Genomic DNA, 19681 nt, shown 5'->3' with positions numbered 1-19681 from the left:
CACTCCGACATAGGAAGGATGCCTATTTTACGACTTAGGAGCTATTTATGTGAAGCTTTCTTGCCGTCTGCCTGACAATTAGGGCCTCGGCATCGAACCGTAGGTCAAAAATAGACCTTCATAGAAAATGCCTTTTATAAGTTCAGTGCTACTGATGCAGGTCACTTACGACTTTGTTCAGCGAAGCAAGCTCTTGTTGAAAAGGGTGCGGGATAATATGCTACGTTATTCAGCGCAAATGTGCAAGTCATTGAGGTAGATGACACTTTAGTTTTAGGTCGCAAAATATCGTGCGTTTATCTATGGACGTGTGCTGTGCTAGAAGATTTTTTCGTTGCAGCAGGCTATGTGACGATAGGTAACACTAAATCAAAATAAAGAATAATATTTGGGTTTGGAAACACAAACTTAGGGACTACCTTCTAGTATATAAAATTATATCTGGAAATAATTTCATGACCATCCCATCATTCTTGCGCAGCCTGTAGTCTGGACGGCTGATGTTGAACATTGTAGGCAGTACAGCTTCAATTGTATGTGTTCGGCCAGTGCTTGAAATCACTATCTCATTAGTACCATAAGCATTGTACAAGTATTTAATTTGGCTTTAAATTGGACCCTTTAAAGCGCAAAGTTCGCTCCTTCTAGAGCCTGCAGCTCTTAGGCGCTGTTAGATACGGGACCTTTTCCTGAGTCTCTTTCGAGTTCACCAGACCCCATCGAATCACCCAGACCCCACCGCTAATTAAGGAGCGCAGAAGCACATCCACCACGTTCCCGAGGCGCGGCACGTGCAAACAAGTTGGCGTCCCCCACCTCGTGCGCCGCATGCGGAGCTGTTGTCTCACTGCTTGACGCTTCCCGAAAGTGTAGCGGGAGCCCAGCACTGTTCCAGGTAACATGGGTCCCGAGGAAAGCTGCTTTGCAGCTCTGAAAGTTCGCTCGAAGACAACCCGTCTAACCCCCTATGCGCCTATTGTGACGGCGTTCGCAAGCCGTGAGGCAACGACGGCCGTGATGCACCGTGAAGCCCTGGGAGCAATCCCTCCCGTTCGCCTTTGTGACGGTAGTTGCAGACCGGGAAGGCAATACCACAGACAAATAATCCCTCGGACAATTGGATCCCAAGGATTGACCCTCTGAGCCGAAGGTGACGTACACCCGCATGGGCGCCTACCATTGGCCGAAGATGACGCCACCTGAGCGGGCTCGCCGATTGGCCGAACGTGACGTGACTTCGAGACACCGAAGGGGTTAAAAGCCAGAGACCGGGAGCAGCAAGAGAGCATTCCGTAATTCATCTCTTTCAAGCTTCTTGCCACGGGCCGCAGCGTCCTAGTTACTTCCGACCTGTAATGTCTTTATGACTGTTAATTTCTTTGTACTCTCACTGTAAATAATGTAAATAAACCTCCATTTTTTCATCACAAAGTCCTCCTCAACCTCGGCCAACTCCTGCACCCAACAGCAAGGTCCAAAATCTGGGGGACAGCAATCAAGATTGTCCTCCAGATCCAACAACTGGTGGCAGCGGTGGGATCGTCCTCGAGCCCCAACAACTAGTGGCAGCGCTACGAATGAACCTTCGTCCAAAGAATTGCTGAGGAACTGGGAACAGCGAAGAAGAGAGAGCCTTCGTCGAAAGAAGCCCTAAAGAACTGAGAACAATGAAGAAGAAAGAGCCTTCAACCCAGAGAGTCCTGAGGAACCCCGAACATCGAAAAAGATCCTGTCTCGTTAGTTATTCTTCATTTGACAATAAACAAAAATTCCTAGGAAGAAACTGTACAAGTCGGCGTAAGGCAATATTTTTAGAATCTGGAATATACATCTGTCTGGTACAGACAATGAAAAACATACAAAACGTAAAGCTATTTTCTCGAGCGCAAAGAGCCGGTCCGAATCAGTCTCGTTGCGTAATCCCCAAATTAAATTACAGTACCCCAGATGTGGGTGTATTAGTGAAAAATATAATTGTTTCTTCAAACACATCGGTATAAGCTTTTTCGGCCGGTACACCAAGCCTATGGACCAAGATACGTTCGAACGTACATGGGTGACATGGTCAGGTAGCTTAAATAAGATTTGAAGCAAACCCCAGTCAATCGACAGCCATTTGTTAACATGATTTTAGAATTGTTGATGCGTAATTTAACATTATAGTGTATGAGTTTATTTTTTGGAGTGAAAATCATATCTTTTCTTTTGTTTACGTTACATGCTATTTCATTATTATTCAGCCATACGTATAACTTGCTAAGCCAGGCATTAGCTTGCGATTCCAGCAAGCCAAAGTCAGGCCCGGAAAAGAAAACATTTCTATCGTCTGCATAAATAACGACCTCTGGGGTTAAAGGTATATTTAACATATCATTTATGTAGATAATAAAGAGCAAAGGACCAGAAATTGATCCATGAGGAGCACCATATTTTATATTGCAGGTCTCAGACCAAGTTTCGTCAAGTTGTGTGTACTGTTTTCTTCCACTCAAGTATTTTGTATAAGTTTGCCAGACAGTCCACAAATGCCGTATATTTCAAGTCTTTTAGGTAGTATGTCATGTTTAATGGCATCGAAATCTGTGCGGATATCAATAAAAATACCAATGGTATACAGCTTCATTTCAAAGTTTAAAAGCAAGTTATCCGTCATATGTATCAGAGCTGTTTCAGTTGATTTGCCCGCTTGATATCCGTATGCTGTTTACACATTACGCTTTTATCCTTTAAAGAGCAGTTGTTTCTTCTGTAAATTACTCTCAGCAATATTAGAAAGAAGTGCCAATACAGAAATTGGTCTATAATTGCTATAGACCAAATATAGTGATGACCAATTATGTTGATGAAGACACAATAGATTAATTAATAAATAGACTATTTAATAAATATATTAATTCATAAATAGATAGATAAATGAAGGAATGACTAAATGTATCAATTATCCAATTTAATTATATAATACTATCAATCAATCAATTATTAAATTATTAATTATTAACTATATTACATTGGGAAATAACTAATTCTTAATTATTATTTACTCATTTTCGTAATTGCGTATTTATTTCATTGGTTATTTATGTCCTTTATTAGCTTGCTGATTAATTTAATTGAAGCAGAGGGTATGCAGCAGCCAACCCTACCTTGTTTTTATTTCTTTAGGTTTGTTGATCACGTGACGCCCGCTCCGCGGCCTGCGTCGGGTATGCTTTTTAAGTTTATTCAAAACTGAGCGGCGAGGCAGCGCTGAAGATCCGTAAAGTTGTGTCGCACGTAATTGTTCAGAGCCTTGAGCAATCTCAGGCGTCTGTAGGCACCCTTTCCCAGGTGCAGAGCAGGGCAACCCTCGTCACTGGCATCGTAGTCCACATCGTAGGCGGCGGCGAGGATGGGAAGGTTTGGGAAAGTCGCGGCCGTCCAACAAAGCTGCGTTCCACAAAAGCAAGGTGCACGAGAACATGGAAAAAACAAAATTATGAGATCGCACTGACTGTGGAAATCGGCGCAAGTGTTGTGAAGCCAGACGGACAAATGGCGTGTCACGACTAGATACGGACTTCAAATTTCAGTCATTAACGCGTCGCTCAGCCACCCCAGTGGGCCTTGCCGAGCAAGTGAATAAATTATTCAGCATTAAAACGTTGTCGCATCAAAGACCTTCTGCAGGAACTTGTCACAGCGCCGCCGTACTTAAGAGACACGCAACGAATTTTGATTACTAACGCCTCCATGTAACGAACGCCTCCATGGACAGCTTGCACATTGAAATTGGTAAGGGTTTGTCATTTCCAGTTTTAAGGCATGCTTTCGTTTTCTGCGATTGGCAATCATATCTGAGCTCTGATGCTATCGGACAATTTTTCATTGAAACCCTACTTTGACGCCAAGCTGGGCCGAACGGTTAAGTAAATTTATGCATGGGGTCACTTTGATCAAATGCAAGGACATTCATTACATAGAATGCGGAGAAGCCCACCTTTGACTTGATGGCGACTTCGGAGTCGAAGGTCATCATTGTGCTCTTTGGGGGTCTATCAACGTAGAAGGTGTAGTCAGCAAACATTTCGCTGTCGTAGAAGTAATTGGAAGCGTGTTTCGTGTTGCAGAGCTGCGCGAAAAACCGGGTGTCATAGTTACGCCCTACGGTATGCATAGCGATGGATTATTACCTTCAATTTCAGAGCAATGACTGACGAACTACAGTTGTGACAAATGCGAATGGTGTGCTATGCGCATGCGTAATAGGCGTGCAGGTTTGGTTGTACTTACGCGATTTGGAGCAGTGTCGTAGTGCCTGAAGACGTTTGTGCAGGGCGTGAACAAAGCACTGCTCAGGCCTAGCAAATACACAGTGCCACGCATGGAGAAAGATATGGCCATTTCCGTGTAGTTCTTATAGCGCATCGTCCATTTGACGTGGTTGACTGCTTCCGTCTGAGAAGTCATTGTTGAGATTGGAATGCCAATGGTTAAATAAAAAAGAACAGGAGTTAGACTCTGTCATTTGATGAATGTGTGGTATTTTTTAAGCAAGTACTTTGCATGCACGAATAGCAGGAGCACTGTACGTCAACAGTGTTACGATGGTGGTAAAATATATGCGCTCAGAATGCCTGAATGCCTAGGGCTTTAAATTAAATTCAACAAAACGAGAACCGAAATCTATGACCTTGCCGAATTTACGCATGACATCACTTTGATGGAAAGCAAAAGGAGTCATTTGACAAAAAGAGAGACTGCCTAATTCGGGGGCAGCAAAGCTGACGCAGAGCTTTCCCTGGTTCTAGCGCAACTTTTTCACAGCTTTCCTGCACAGTGTTCAGCAGCGGTGCCTGTGTCCTTGAACGCGTTCTCACTGACAACGCCCTCAATAAGTACTTCTGGCTTAATGAAACTCTAATGCAATAGATAAAGCAGGGTGTCGAACCAAAAAAGAAAAATACGGGTTCGATCGGGTAAGGGTGTAAAGTTATACGATTTCTTTGCGCTTCAGTGCCGTTTCGGGGTAATAAAATTTATAACGGTTCCCGAACTGATTTGCAACAGTGAATGAGCTCGCAAACCGGTAAATCTACGAATCATCAGTAACATAAGTTTGCAATCCTGCCCCGTGCTGGTATGCTACGTAATACTATCGACTCCTCCGCATGCGCAAATTTCCTAATTAAAGGGAGAAATTTACGAATGAATTTACAGATCCGAAATTGAGAAGCGATTGCAAATTACAATTTGCACATCAATCATTACAAAAAGTCAATTACAAATTACTGAATAAAGAGTTTACAACCAGCCATCACTAGATATTAAAATTTTATTTCAAATTCAGCAAACCTCATCAAATTTCGTGCAGTGGTTCCAAAAAAAAACTATTTCTCCTTTCCAATGTATTTAGATAAGTGCCCCCAAACTAAATACTCTTCTTTACATAGAAAAAACAAACAAATCACGAGCAAGAAAATGTGCAACACTTTTTCAGCACTAATAATACAACTCTAGAGAATCACTACAAAAAGCATTCGCTTACTTCCGGTCGCGTATTTCCTGTGGTTCAATATTCAGTGACATTAACAACGACCAGTACACAAAAGGTGGTGGTAATAATAGTCGTAACGGCTGAACGCAACGTTCTAGACTCAGCACATAACACTACCTAGAGAACGTTAGATTCAGTTACTGCGATAATCGAGAACTAAGGAGCACAACTCTGAGGTCACTTGCCATCCGAAGGAGTTCTTGAAACCTGTTCTATTTTCGTGCGGTTTAAACGTAGATTGAACGCTTCAAACAATGCTAGAAAACCTTTACCGCTCGGCGCGTTTAGGTACAAATAAAGCAAACTTACAATTGTGATGGCGTATTTAATGGCGCTACGTGATGGACTCCTTGGGAATTTCTGCATGCTATTAGGCAGGATGCGGCAGTCCGGGTCATTGGTGTTGTAGTACGAGGGATGCGTGATGCTAATGAAGAACGAGGGCACGGAGAATCGCCTGCGCAAAGCAAGACTCAAATGAAGTATCTGGCATCAGACATGGCGGCAGTTGAACCACGGCATCTCGTTTCTTTGTGCCATTGACGACACTTAAGTTATCGTTAATTGCGTTGACACCACTTGCAGTTTTTATCTGAGACATGAACATGACCTTTTACTACAATCGCTGGTTACTCATCATGCCATTGCCCTTAATAACATTCATTTGGGCTAGATGGTACATACTTGAATTAGGAAACAACAGCGTCTACTAAGACGATCACGAGACGGAGAACGACACAGGAACCGCGCCACCGTCATTGGATGGCGTTTGTCCTGTGTCATTCTCCCGCTCATGATCGTCTTGGTTGGCACTGTTCCTTCCTAATTCAAGCATTGCCCTTATGTCATTATTCATAGATTCGTTCACACAACTGGCTTCTATATCAATATCAAATACGAAATAATTATAGTGGACGGCACGAATGGTGCAATCAGGTCGGCTACACCCGAATTTAAGGTCCCACGCTAAGATTCAATTGTTTCATCTCTGTCTCGTGCTACCCGTCTGCTGAACGCGATCCTGAATAACTTCACTTTCCAATCGAACCGCGACGCATTTCGAAGTCGACTAGTCGACTGCGAAATGATGGCTTGCTGTCTTGACCGTGTGGTTATTTTGTGGTTTTATCTTTACTTCCACCTTTCCATATCTGTTGAGGCATTTTCGACGACTTTCGCAGAAATAATTTGGTCAGCGTATACGTTATGTTTATAAACTCAATTTCTAAACAAATTGTGCGCGCGTTGACGCACTATTCATTATCTGTTAACTTTTAGCTTATCATGGAAGGCAGAGTTTATTTGGAGTCCACCTCGTTTTTCGTGTCTTGGTTTCATTTTGTTTCAGGTATTCACGCTTTAGGTTTGGTTGCGCTGCCAAGAAAAAGAATAAAACTTGCCTTAATTGTTTCATGTTCTGGTATCGATAGGGGAGGTCGAAGTAGACGCCCAGTACAGTGTAGGCAGGTGGGAAGTCCGCCTCATTGTTTTCTGCCCGTCCTACACGTTGTTTGATTAGCTGCAGTCGAGGAAAAGAAAGTTAACTGAAGATACAAGATACGAACGATAGTTTAACCCTCTCATGCATACGGGCCTCATATGAGGACACATATATATCCTGCCATAAAGGTCGTCCAGTTGCTTGCAGTGAGTCACTAGCCGCATGGTGTCCTCATTTGAGGACATGCCAAGGTTTCTAAACTGTTACACAGATGGCGCTTCCTGTCCATGTTTTTTGAAGCGCCAGTCTCTAAAGGAGAGTAGGCTTGTTCGAGGTCACTGAACGTTCGTAGAAAAGAAAAAATAATTGCTCGACAGGCTATGATGCTCTTGGACTGTAAAAAATATCTGCGCAAAGAGCAACCTTTGATCTATATTATCTGATTTTGTTGCCGTTTTTTTTCTTGGCTGTGGGCTCGGTACAAACAAAAGAAGAGGTGTCCTCAATTGGGGACATTATGCATGAAAAGTGTAGCCTTACCTGCAGCGCCACCAAACAAAAATGTACCCGCAGAAAGCCAGACCTGGGCTGAAAGCGCGTGTATTTTCGCGCGCTTTTCGTGCACGGTTGAGGCAGCTTTTGCGGGAGTTTTTGGGTGTGTATAAGCTCCCCATTTCCGTAGACCGTGGGAAAAACGATACTTTTCCAAGATGTCTTCAAAGCGAGGACTGTCCAGAGAGGAAATCGATGCTCTTTTGGACGTCTCATCTAACTCTGATGACGATTCCGACGCAGATGATTGGGAGCAACTACTCACCGACCTTGACACTTCAAGCAGCTCAGAAGAAGAGAGTGATGACCGTGAGCCTGTGCGTGCTAACGGCGCTTCAACAAGCTCTGCTGCAAGGGCCCCCTCGAAGACATCTGCCGCGCGAACGGACAGCACAGTGTGGATTGCAGACAAAGACAACGACTATGCAGGAAAGCCTCCCGATTTTCTTGGTGAGCATAGGGTCAACGTGCACGGTACACTTCCGATTGACTACTTCCTCGCCGAATTTCCAGACTCATTGCTGGAGCACATTGTCTTTCAAACAAATTTGTATGCAGTGCAAAAAGGCAAAGACAACCTACGGTTCACTTTGCCAGAGCTAAAGGTCTTTCTTGGCATGTGCTTGGTAATGACTTACATCAAATACCCAAGAATCAGGAATTACTGGTCCACATAATCCGGCCTTAGAATGGACATTGTCGCTGATTCAATGCCTGTAAACCGTTTTGAGGAGATTCGAAGATTCCTTCACTTCAACGATAGGACCGACGCTCTAAGCTACCAGAATGACCGCTTGGCTGGGATGAGGCCAGTCATTGATGCACTCAACGAAGCCTTTTTCTCGGCAGTTGATTCTGAGGAATACCATTCCGTGGATGAGATGGTGATACCATTCAAGGGGCGCTCCTCCATAAAGCAATACCTCCCAAGCAAGCCGAAGCGCTGGGGCTTCAAGGTGTGGGTGAGAGCAGGAGTGTCTGGCCACATTTATCGCTTTGAGGTATACCAAGGGGCAACTGGTGGGCGAGCCAAAGTTTCAAGCGAATTTGGTATGGCCGGAGACGTTGTCATCAGGTTGTCCGAGGGACTTGAAGGGAAGAATCATAAACTTTATGCCGATAACTTGTTCACATCTATGGCCCTCGTCCGAAAACTCAGAGAGGATGGAATATGGTTGGTTGGGACGTGCCGTGCAAACCGTCTGCAAGGAGCGGATAAAAAGCTAAAGCTCTTGAAGGAGCTCAAAGCAGACGGAAGGGGAAGCACATCAATTTGCACCTCAGCAGACAACATCACAGTGACAAGGTGGCTGGACAACTCGCTTGTTCATGTTGTTTCCAGCTATGCAGGACGGCAGCCCGAAGGCACTACCAAAAGGTACAATAGAAAAGAGAGCAAAGTAATGGATGTCACCAGGCCGTACTCCGTGGAAGTTTACAACAAACACATGGGTGGTGTCGACCTCATGGATTCCTTGATTGCAAGGTACAGAAATGGCGTCCGGAACAAAAGGGGCTACTTGAGAATGTTCTTCCACCTACTAAATGCAGCAGTTGTGAACGCCTGGATTGTGTGGCGGTGGGACAAAGGTGCGGAGCATTATATGGACCAACTTGAGTTCCGAAGTCGCGTTGCCAAGGCACTCATATTTCGCGGCGAAGCAGCACAGAGCTCGAAGCGACGAGGCCGGCCATCCAACGATTCTTCGCCAGCGCCTATAAGAAAGAGAGTGCTCCACCATGTGTCCCTGGAAAAGAGGTTGGACGGCGGGCGCCATTTCCCAAAGAAGAGCGACCAAAAGTACGCCAGCCGCTGTCGAAGCCTCGACTGCCGCAGCAAGACAAGATACCTCTGCGGTCGCTGCAACGTCCCTTTTTGTCCAGAGTGCTTCGAGTCCTTCCACAGTGCATAAGTGGAATGTGCAAGACCTACCGTCAGCATTTCAATTTGAATTGAAATTGTTTCAGTGTTCCAGTATGAATGCTCAATAAGTTTTTGTTACATATATTTATTGTGTACTTAAACCAGAAACTAATGTCGGCTTACAGCATGTTGTCCTCATTTGGGGACAGATCGGAAATGTGATACAGAGACTCTTGATTACTTGCAATAAAATTTCATCATAATCTTTGTGGCCTCTAGTAACACTTTTAAGCAAAAAATAATTTTTTTATCCTCTGGATTTAATTCATGCATGAGAGGGTTAAGGGCACATTATGTACCCGCGTAAATAAAGTTGAAGACATTACTGAACATTGAGCTCCAAAACCATGGTACAAATGGCAGTTTCAGCTAAACATTTTCGACCGTGTGGACTCTTATTTCGCAAAACAGTTGTGACACTAAGTTATGACGCATCGTGTACATTTTTGGAGGAGTACGCCTCGGGTGTGGCGACGCCTCAACAAAAGAAAATGTATTTTACCCGCTACAGGAACGCTGGGGCAAACTTGATTTAGGGTGACACGATTCTCATTGCGGCGAGAACCAAAGCGAAATCGATTTCGCTCTTCCGGCGCCAAATGGTGTCATCGTTTCTTAAACTTCATACTTTTTGTCGCTCAAGCTAGTGCGATATTATTTGGAGCGCAGAATCATCATATCTAACTAATTTTCATACCTAATTCTACACTACATTTGCAGTCTTCTGCCCCTGCGAATGAAAGGGTAGCAGGAAAGGTTGATAGTAAATTATTATCAGTGAGTAAAACCGCATTCGTGATAACAAGATGTCATATTGCCCCGTATACACGAATAAATAAAATACACGAGTTTCGTAGGATATTTGAATCAACGAGGCTAAACGGTAATACCATACTTGGAAAATGAAAAATAAACATTGGAGCTGACCACGAATTTTTGTAGCGTAACGTATCTATAGAAGACAGTGGATGGTTATTTAGCAACACTGCAAGTGCGCACAGTCAAGAGGACAAGCACTCATTGCTTCAATGAAAAAAGTATTACTGTATGAATTTCATATCTCTATTTCTTGCTAGAGTTGTGAGGTGAGATCCATCTGCGAAGCATACCTGCAGAATCTGGAGGCATGTGTCCAAATCTTTTGCGGCAGTATATTTGTCGTGGACATTCAGTATGCCGAAGCTATACACACTCCTTCTCAGCAACTTGTCGATGGTAGGGAGGAAGGCTGGAGCAAACGCATCAGTGAACAGCTTGCCATTTCTGTAAAAAAGAAAGAAGACCGAAACACTCTGTTCAGAATGTCTATCACAAGGAAGTCCAAAAACGAGGAAGGGGCTGACAGATGGAATAGCACACTGTGGTATAAAGTTTGTAAGCAGGGATAAAGTGCCTCAGAAAGGCTGGCCAACGTTTCGATAGGAGGACCTATTTTCCTCAAAGGCGGCCTCGTCATCCTCGGCGTGTTAGTTTTAAAGGGTTAGTGCAGTGACGTCACGTGCGGCGGTTGTCGCTGGCGGCTGGTTTTAAAGAGAGATACTATCAGAGGAAACAAGCGCTGTCGTCCGACGTCTGCGAGCTTCATTCCCAAGACGAGGGAACAAGAGCGTGACAGTGGGCACGCGGGGAGAAAAGAAAAGAAACAAAAGCAGAAAAAGGAAGAGAAAAGTGGGGGTGGGGGAAGCCAGGGCGGCACCAAGACAGAAAAAAAGAAGGGGGAAAGTGAAAGAAAAACAAAGAGAAAAACAAAATTTTTAAGAAAGACGGGGGGCTTGGGAGCATGTTGGGGATGCGAGAGGTTAGGAAGTATTCAGGGGGAGTCGTTGGCGGCATGTTCTTGTGGCATTAGAAGGGCCGGTCAGGCGGTCAGTGGGCGAGTAGCACAAAAGACAAAAAAGAACACACACACAAAAAAAGAACATGAGTTGAAAGTGACTTGAGTAGCATAGCAGCAATACGTCGAGTAATATTGAAATAGTTAAGATGGCGACAAGGAGTCAGTTTGCTGCAAACCGCGTTATTTCACATTCGCTAATGCACTTCGTAACTCTTTCTATTCAAGAGCGTTATTATACTTAATGGTCAATCGTAATGTTTTCAGCACCACTTGCTACAGAGTTAAAGAGGGAAAGAAGGAATGAGAAGGAGGGAGGAAGCGAGGGTAATTAGAATTTGCCTAGTGCGCTAACCCACGATTGAGATGGGGGACCGAGAAGTGAAAGAGAATGCCAGAGAGTGGAGACATGAGTTGAGCTTTTTTTGGACTTTTAGATCAAAACTTTAGGTATCTACAGCCGGGCACGCAAGTCTGTCGCCTTCATGGACTGCAGAAGAGCCCGCGTGGTTTTCTGTGCTGAGGAGCTCAGAGGCCAGGCACCCAGAATTCTTGATTCGATAAAAGGGACTGTTGCGCAAAATATATCGAACACACATATAAAGTGCAGGGTAATTTTCTCGCTCAGATCTCCATGTTGCAAGAATAAGAAGTATCTGCGTTGTGTTATAGGCGTGGTTGCGATGCTTGGACGAGTCAGTCAACTAGGTGGCATATGGACTTTTCACCGTACATCAGGGTGAAAAAGCACTTGGAACACTGCGCTGCAGCCGTTCCCTGCGCAGTGCCAAATGGACCAAACCGATTCCTTGTCTAGCCAGAAATAATTGAAGTTGTTTCTGTTGTTTTATGTCGTCAGGCTCACATTGTCCTAAAATACACAAGCAGTCACGCGGTGTTTAGGCAGCAGCGCAGGTGGACTCGCGAGAGAGAAGAAAACCTTAAAAATGCGAAATATAAAAAGAATATTCCAGACGGAGTAACATGAGTTTGCCAGTAAACGACAACATTAACGTATGCTTTTATTTTATTTGTCCTTACTATTTGCTGACAGTTATTTATTCAAAGGTGCTCTAAATGTTCTCTTGCAATATGCTGCCTTAACTTTCCACACCACATAAAGTGGGCTTGATGGGAAAAGTCGCTTCTTTAGCTTCATTCTGTATAAATGGAAGCGTGTGATGCTTAGTTGAGTGGCGCGGAGAGGGACTGACAGAGATGATGTTTGTTTTTGACTATATGCTATTGGAAATAAGACGGGAAGGCTAATTCCTTAATTTGCTGTGTCAAGCACATCGGCTGAGGGAGATTGATGCTCAGCAGCATAACTTTAGGTTCGAGTCTACTTAAAATACAACTTTGTGTTACTTTGTGCTAAATAATTAGCTGAGCTCGAAATTGCTAGCGAAGATACGAAATTAAGAATGCATAATTAACTCAGGCTAGTTCAAAACGCCGAACTGTTTACCTCACTGGCAAAGCACGTCAGTCACATGTTGCTACCCCTCAAGCAGATACGTATTCATCTAATGACCTTCAGATTGTATTAACTATTACCAGCTTTTAGTGAGATCTCTTTGGCCACACCTGGCCCTTGCGCCAATAAAATCCAGTAATCACCATCTTTTGGTCAGATGGTTGCTGTTGCATCATTGTTAACTTTCGGTGTAGTTCACAGATTGATGCATGTCTCATGGTCAACTTTAAGATTACGCAACGCTCACCGCTTGCCATTCTTACGTTTGGTCTATTGTTGGCGCGACATAAAAGAATGGAGGTGCTCGGGCTCGTAGTTACCCATAACTACGATACAGCGATAAAGTTTGACGCTCGCCATAAAATTTTACTTCGAATCACCATTGCAAATAATCTAAAAAAGCCTTAAGATAATTTTTTTTTCCTCTTCAGATAGCTGGAGATTTCTGGTTATAGGGCGTTCAATGCACTGGCACAATGCATATGTCGTTCATAACACTTGAAGTTTGCTTGTTCGAGCTTGTGTTTGCTTTGCTAAAGTAGAGGGGCAACAAATGTGTCATGATCGTTCAGGCAAAGTCTGACAACTGTTGTCTGTACAGAGGACGCACAAGAAAACAACCATTTGTGGGAAGGAATGAAGGATTGCCGTGCAATATGTACGCATAGCGGTTCCAGATTTCGCGTTACCACACAGTTCGGGTAAGGCTTCGTAAAAAAAACAGAAAAAAACTCATGACTCCTTCACGACTTTCACGATTTTGATTATGTCCCAAAGGGTGTTATTTAACTTTATTTTGGGGACTTATGCGACAAAACCATGGTCTTCATAATAAGCACGCCGTAGTGGCTGAGTCCAGAATATATGTTATCCTTAAGTTCTTTAACGTGTACCCAGTGCATCGTGTGACCCACCATTGTATAAGCAAATGTGAAATGCCCAATAGCGAACGAAAGAGTCGCTGGCAAAGTATACGGGGAGAATGCACGTCTTGCGTAAGCGATGGTGAAAACACTACGGTGTGCATTCAGGCTCTTACACTGGTGAAAAGGAGACGCCGATGCCGGTGTTCATCATCCGTTTGCCAGAGTCCAGAAGATAATCCAGGCCAGCATCCTGCCACCCGTGAGGCTCGTTCTTCACGTAGAACGAGTCGTAGAAGATGACGTCACAAAGGCCGTCGTCCGGCAGCGTGGTGGCTCCCGTGATCTTCACGCTCACCGTGCACAACAGCGGGACAGGTCTTGCAGAATCTGGGCGTATGTCAGTTGTTTTATTAGGACTGCTAAAACACTTGTTGAGGCTATTTGATTAGAAAACGAGGAGGAAGCGAGACGCTGTACGATGTAAATATCTGAACTGCCACTAGGATCAATAAAATATGAACCTAATTGGTCTGCTCACCACAGAACTATTCTTGTCGGTCCATTTGTCGTCATCTTTTTATTTTTGTCTGTCTGGCAGAATGACTGGTATGGGTATTAACTGTGATTGAACAATGTCAAAGAAGCCACTGTTTTGTGAACGGGGATTGTGTCAGTCAAGGCAAAGCAGTTGGTTCACAGTCAAAGACATGTCCCCTAGTTGAAACGTGACCTCCTGCGACATTCTCTGTTCAACCACTGTTATTCACTTCAAGCCTTCGCATTCCTGTGAACTTCTCTCTTGTTTACCTTGATGGTATTTGCTGTCAAAAAACATAACGTTTGCGTCCAGGTGAAAAAAAACCTGTCAGGTGACTTGACTAAGCACGAAACTCAGCAACCAACGAAGCAGTAAGCGAACTATCAGAAAAGTACTTAAAATGGCCTTTCAGATCAAGCACATGAGAAAGACGTCTCCATTTTGTCCTTGTCTGCTTGCGCTAACGTTCTTTCAAGCTATACCAACTTGCCCAACAAAGCTGTCAATTGGAGGAGAATAGTCAGTGGCGCATACCCATTCCCTGCCTTCGGAATAGGAACTGCGCAAAGATTATTTACAAATCTAGATTAGAAGACAAGTTCTAATAGGCCACTACTGAAATAACCCAGAACTGGAGAGCATTATTGCCTGTATCGTGTAATAAGCTTTAACCTAATTATATTCAATTCCAAAGATACACACTACTGAGTGGCTGATCGCAGTGCTAACCACCACGTCGCGTTGTCAATACAGTGTTATAGGGCTGAAAAAATATTTCTACAAAATTCGCCCCAAAGTGCAGAAAGCTAGGAATACTTCATTACTAAATTATTTGGTGTAACTTCCCGAAGCATCACAAGGGGTTATAATAGATGGCGCCAAGCAGGGCTCCACTGATTAATACAAACAACCCAGGTTTCATTAACCCACCTTCGAGGCACTCTCGATGAGCGTTTTTGCATTCCATCACCATCGGCATGCAGGTGCCAGGGTGCCAAGGCCCCTAAATTGTGTTCAGCTGTGCAAGGCGATAGCCATTTGAGCCGTCGCTGATGATTGGACAAAATGAACTCGATCATCACAAATTGTGATCCTGAGTGCCACAATTTGTAAGGTTTCGTTTAGTTTACGCATCTCTCCCACGTTCGTTGAATGCTCGAGTAAATTCGGGCCATTCAGGCATCTTGAATGCGAAGCTATCGTGATAATGAAGAAGGTCATGATGGACCCAACGATATTGAAGCGGTGAAGGCAAATTTTAAGAAAATAATCCGTACAGAATGGGATAACGATGATGATATACTCAAGCTTCCACACTTCACAAAGGTGAACAAGAATCGAGCGACCATGTATAGCAAATGGCAACGCCATTTGGTAAACATTGTAAGAAAATAAATAGACTAAATCAAGGCGTCGCCAATGTAGACAAGAAAGACAATGCGTGTCAACATAAAGCTCACGTTTCACGGAAGGCGTAAAGGGATCGTAGTCGCCTCCAGTCGTTTCTATATCCTCGTAGTACTCTTCAGGAAGCGTGGCTTTAGGCGTAGTCGGGGCGGAAGGACGAGGCGATGTGGTCGTCTCCTTCGGCTTTGTTGAAGGCACATGGGTCACTGTCGGTACTTTCGTCATAGTGGCAATTGTTGGTACCATCGACTCAGCTGGCGTCCCCACAGTGCGGTGCACAGGAGCAGTGCGCTGTACAATCACTTCAACGGTCGCACGGGCTGGGACTGGTAAGGATGGGACAGATGAGGATGAGGACCCATCGCTGCCGCCTTCGTCTAGTACCGTTGTCTCGGGAGCGTTTGACACACCTGCATACGAAAAATGCCATCGAATACAAATCCCGCTTTTTCCACGTTTTCTTTGGAAAATAATTATTACATATTACATCGCGATTCTTGCACTTCTGCCAATATATACCAGCCAAGTTGTGGAAGAGATGATATTTACCCGATGAATTTAGCGCGATGACTGGGTTTGCTAATTATGAATGTAAATCGAATAACTCTCTCCATTTCCATTTTAGAACACATGAAGTAGCTGCAAAATTGATTCCCAGCGCAACGGTAGTCGTGTGCTAAACAAGGATCATGAGGCGACCACACCTTAGAATATAGCCTCCTCGAGGTCTGCTAGACCAAATTGTTTGATTTCTAGTTTTTTTTCTTTATTTGATTCATTGCATACCCACAATACTGTTTGGACCCATGGCCTTGGCGGCTATTAGCGGCGAGAATTTGGAGTGGCGCCCTCTCGCGAGTGACGTCACGGCCAGGACGCCGCTCGCTCCGGCTCGCACGGCTGCAGTGGGCGCTCGTTCCCTTCGTGCATGCTTGGGGTACTGGCGGCTCGAGCCGAACTTACAGAGGAATATTGTGGATTATTTTTGCTGCCATGCCTGGACCACAGTTTCTTCTTCAAAACCGCGTGAATGGAGAAAATTTGCGGCTTGGATATCGCAAGCGATGTGGCGCAGAAGGGGTTTATACTGTTCCTGCGATGCTATATGCGCCATGTCTATCCATAAATGTTGTTTAAAAAAATGTCTTCAAGCTCAGCACGCGAAGTTATGTGTGATGCTCCTCTGAACACTTAACATTCTCTTAGTATTTAGCCGTGCGAGGCATCGCATTTTACGTGGAAGGAAACCTTGATATTTGGTGCCAACAATATAAAATCGTGTTAGAAGGAAGCTTTCATCATGATTCTTATTACTCTAGTGAGTTTTAGTCAAATGTGGCAACTGCATTAAGGCCTAAAACGAACAGTTAGAAGCTCATTGTTTGTGAAAAGGCTTGATACTACTTTCACCGTTCTCTGAAACAGGCACCCAGAAACGCATTGACTGTTAACACGACGGAGCACCATGTTTTGTATATGTATACGTAACGAATACCATAACAGCCGTCACAGGAAAGAAAATGTCGTGGTTATGATCGAGGACCAATCAACTGCAAGCGATGAAATGTGTCATAATGGCCTTCGCTAGCTCTTATCGACGACATGGCACACCCTTCCCGCAACAGAAGCAACCGACTGTCGTTATGGCGAGGCACGCATTGTTCGCGAAACAGAGCCGTTCACTACAACTTCCAATCTAAACCATGAAGAAGCTCTTCACAGCGCCAATTACAATGCCTATAGCATACTGGAGGCACTACAGCACAGCTTAGTTTCCATTGAAATGGCAAATTCAAACACATTCTGCCTCACCATGTCTCGATCTGGCGTTGTTCATTTATACAAACTGAAAACTATTCGAAAGCATATTTAGCGCCAGCAAACAAGGACGTAAGGGAGACGACAACACAATGCGCTAACTTCAACAACTTGATTTTCCGGAAGTACACCTGTATAAACCACGCACAGTGGCGCCACCTTATCCAAATCTTATCCAACCAAAAAAGCCGTCTCCTTATCTAACAGGTCGATTGAAGGGGCACTAACACACGTGTCTCTGTTCCGCCAGATAGCCTGCGCTTCAATGATCTCTCGCACGTCTTTATCTTTGTGCTTTGCAAGAACCCGACAGGATTCATAGACCGGCGCACAGCCGCATTCTTGACAGTGGGTTGACAGATGACCGTTTTGCTTATTTTTCACAGTTTGGCAATGTTCCCTTAATCGGTCATTAAGACATCTCCCTGTCTGTCCGATGTATTTCTTCCCACAGGACAGCGGAAGCTCATATACAACACTTTCTGCGCATCCCACTGGCGCTGTCCGATGATTCGTAGAGCACCCGGCAGCTGGCTTACGGTACGGGTCTGTCAATCGACATATTTTTTCCAGCTTTTCTGGTGCGGAAAAGACCACTTTTGTGTCCGCCCGGCTAGCCATTTTCTTAAGTTTATGTGCCGTTCTATGCAGGTAGGGCACCACCGCTACCTTCCTTCTACGTTCCGTCCCTTGATTTGCCGTGTCCTGAATTGTGCTATCCGACCTGCACCTTTTTAGCAGCCCGTCGACGACCGAAACTTGCACTGATTCCGGAAACCCTGCTGCTTATAGCCTTCCCGATTGATCCATAAGGCTCGTATAGATCTTGTGGTGGCAAGACGTCTTTAGAGCATTTCCAAAGCATAAGTTGGCAATGCTCCTCTTGACGAGCTTCGAGTGGGCTGACCTATATGATAACAGGGGCTTATTAACTCTAGGTTTATACTCCCAACACGTGTGCCATTCCATGAACTCGAGCTGAATGTCTAAGAAGCGCAGCACGTTATTGGAGGGCTCTTCAATCGTGAGAGTAAGTGGGCTAAGGCCTGCAGAAAATACTTCGTAAAGCTTGCCTACCGTAAAACGTGCGTGAGGTTAAAAAAGAACGAGATAGTCGTCAACGTATCTGACAACTTTAACCACCCTGTGCTCCGACAAGGTACGGGACAGGATTCTCTTATGGTGAGCTAGAAAGATGTCACTTAGTATGGGCGCCAAACATGAACCGATGCAAACCCCTTACCCATAACCCCATACAAAGGGCAGACATTTGGCCCCACTTGCAGTTGTACTCTGGAAGGAAGTGTCACACGTTGACCATTCATTGCAGTTTGCAGCGAATAAGGGCGCAGGCCGTGTAATTAGTACACTACCAAGTAAGTTGTATACCAGCGTCACCGTCGCAGTGATGGTGCAGCGGATAATTTATTGTTTTTATCTCTGGGGCATATACTGCAGTTTATATTTTCAGTCAGACTGTCAAAACTGACTTGTTTTTCTTATCAGGGTACTTTCCTTCCCAGGTTGCACGAAATCGATGACTGAAGAGGTCCTTTGGTGGAGCTTTCTATGTGCTACAGCCAGCACGGAGTCCCGACAAGCAACGCAAAAAAAAGAACACTGCCAGCCCATGCCTGGTCTCTTATCCCAAGGCTCTTGCGAGGAGCAAAGAAAACTTGAGCTGAAGCCTCAAGATAGAGAACTTTCATAAGCGGCGTCTCCTGGTTGGTGCGCACATAGGTGGAGCGAGGGAAATGAATGCCGCGGTCTAGGAATTTTAATGCGTGTAGCAGTCTTTTACAAATAAAGTGAACTCTTTTGACTTTCTGACCGTTTGGCGGTACCATTAAAACTTCTTTCTGGGCGAGTTGGTGCATACTTGACATAAAAATTGTAACAGCGCAAACACATGCAACCACAAGGTACCAAGGACGAGACACAAGCGCTGACTGTCAACTAAATTTTATTGACGGAATACGGATACCTTATATAAGGGGAAAGGCAGAAGTGAAGGGGGGAGGGAGTTACACAGTAGGGAAAAATGACATTGCGCATCCATGAACGAACGTGCCGGCAGACAACGGAATCAGGCGCAGGAAAACAAGAAAACTAGAAAAAAACTAGAGAAAAAAAATAAAATCAGAAAGTTGAAAAAAGGCGATGGATACTAAGACACAATCAAATCAGTAAGCGGTCGCTTCCAAAAACTGAAGCTCTGCAGCAAGAAGTGATACGGAGGGGGTGCTTACGCACTTGCTGCCATATTTCTGCATGTGAAATATGGCACGTAC

The 19681-nt window shown here is 44.5% G+C and overlaps 2 protein-coding genes across 8 annotated transcripts in view; one reads left to right on the top strand and one right to left on the bottom strand.

The window, feature by feature from the left end:
* Positions 1–19103, top strand: part of LOC135913008 (juvenile hormone acid O-methyltransferase-like) — a 43169-nt gene extending 24066 nt beyond the window's left edge. The window contains exon 4 of the mRNA XM_065445640.2: positions 18914–19103. Coding sequence (XP_065301712.1) covers positions 18914–18935 — 22 coding nt within the window. The 3' untranslated portion in view covers positions 18936–19103. The remainder of the gene's footprint in view (positions 1–18913) is intronic.
* The window catches only part of LOC135913004 (uncharacterized), a 156088-nt gene continuing 139515 nt past the window's right edge, over positions 3109–19681 (bottom strand). For 4 of the 7 annotated variants that reach the window (XM_070524388.1, XM_065445627.2, XM_065445629.2 and 1 more), the window contains 8 exons: positions 15626–15982; positions 13801–14014; positions 10560–10713; positions 6934–7052; positions 5843–5990; positions 4270–4434; positions 3977–4108; positions 3109–3426 (listed from right to left, as the gene is read on the bottom strand). In XM_070524388.1, coding sequence (XP_070380489.1) covers positions 3223–3426; positions 3977–4108; positions 4270–4434; positions 5843–5990; positions 6934–7052; positions 10560–10713; positions 13801–14014; positions 15626–15982 — 1493 coding nt within the window. In that variant the 3' untranslated portion in view covers positions 3109–3222. The remainder of the gene's footprint in view (positions 3427–3976; positions 4109–4269; positions 4435–5842; positions 5991–6933; positions 7053–10559; positions 10714–13800; positions 14015–15625; positions 15983–19681) is intronic. The other 3 variants (XM_065445631.2, XM_065445632.2, XM_065445630.2) reach the window with 1 other exon arrangement.

This window comes from Dermacentor albipictus, chromosome 8 (assembly GCF_038994185.2).
Source record: "Dermacentor albipictus isolate Rhodes 1998 colony chromosome 8, USDA_Dalb.pri_finalv2, whole genome shotgun sequence".
Classification (NCBI taxonomy): Eukaryota; Metazoa; Arthropoda; class Arachnida; order Ixodida; family Ixodidae; genus Dermacentor; species Dermacentor albipictus.
Note: the sequence above shows the minus strand (reverse complement) of the source record. Positions and strands in the feature narration are given on the sequence as shown.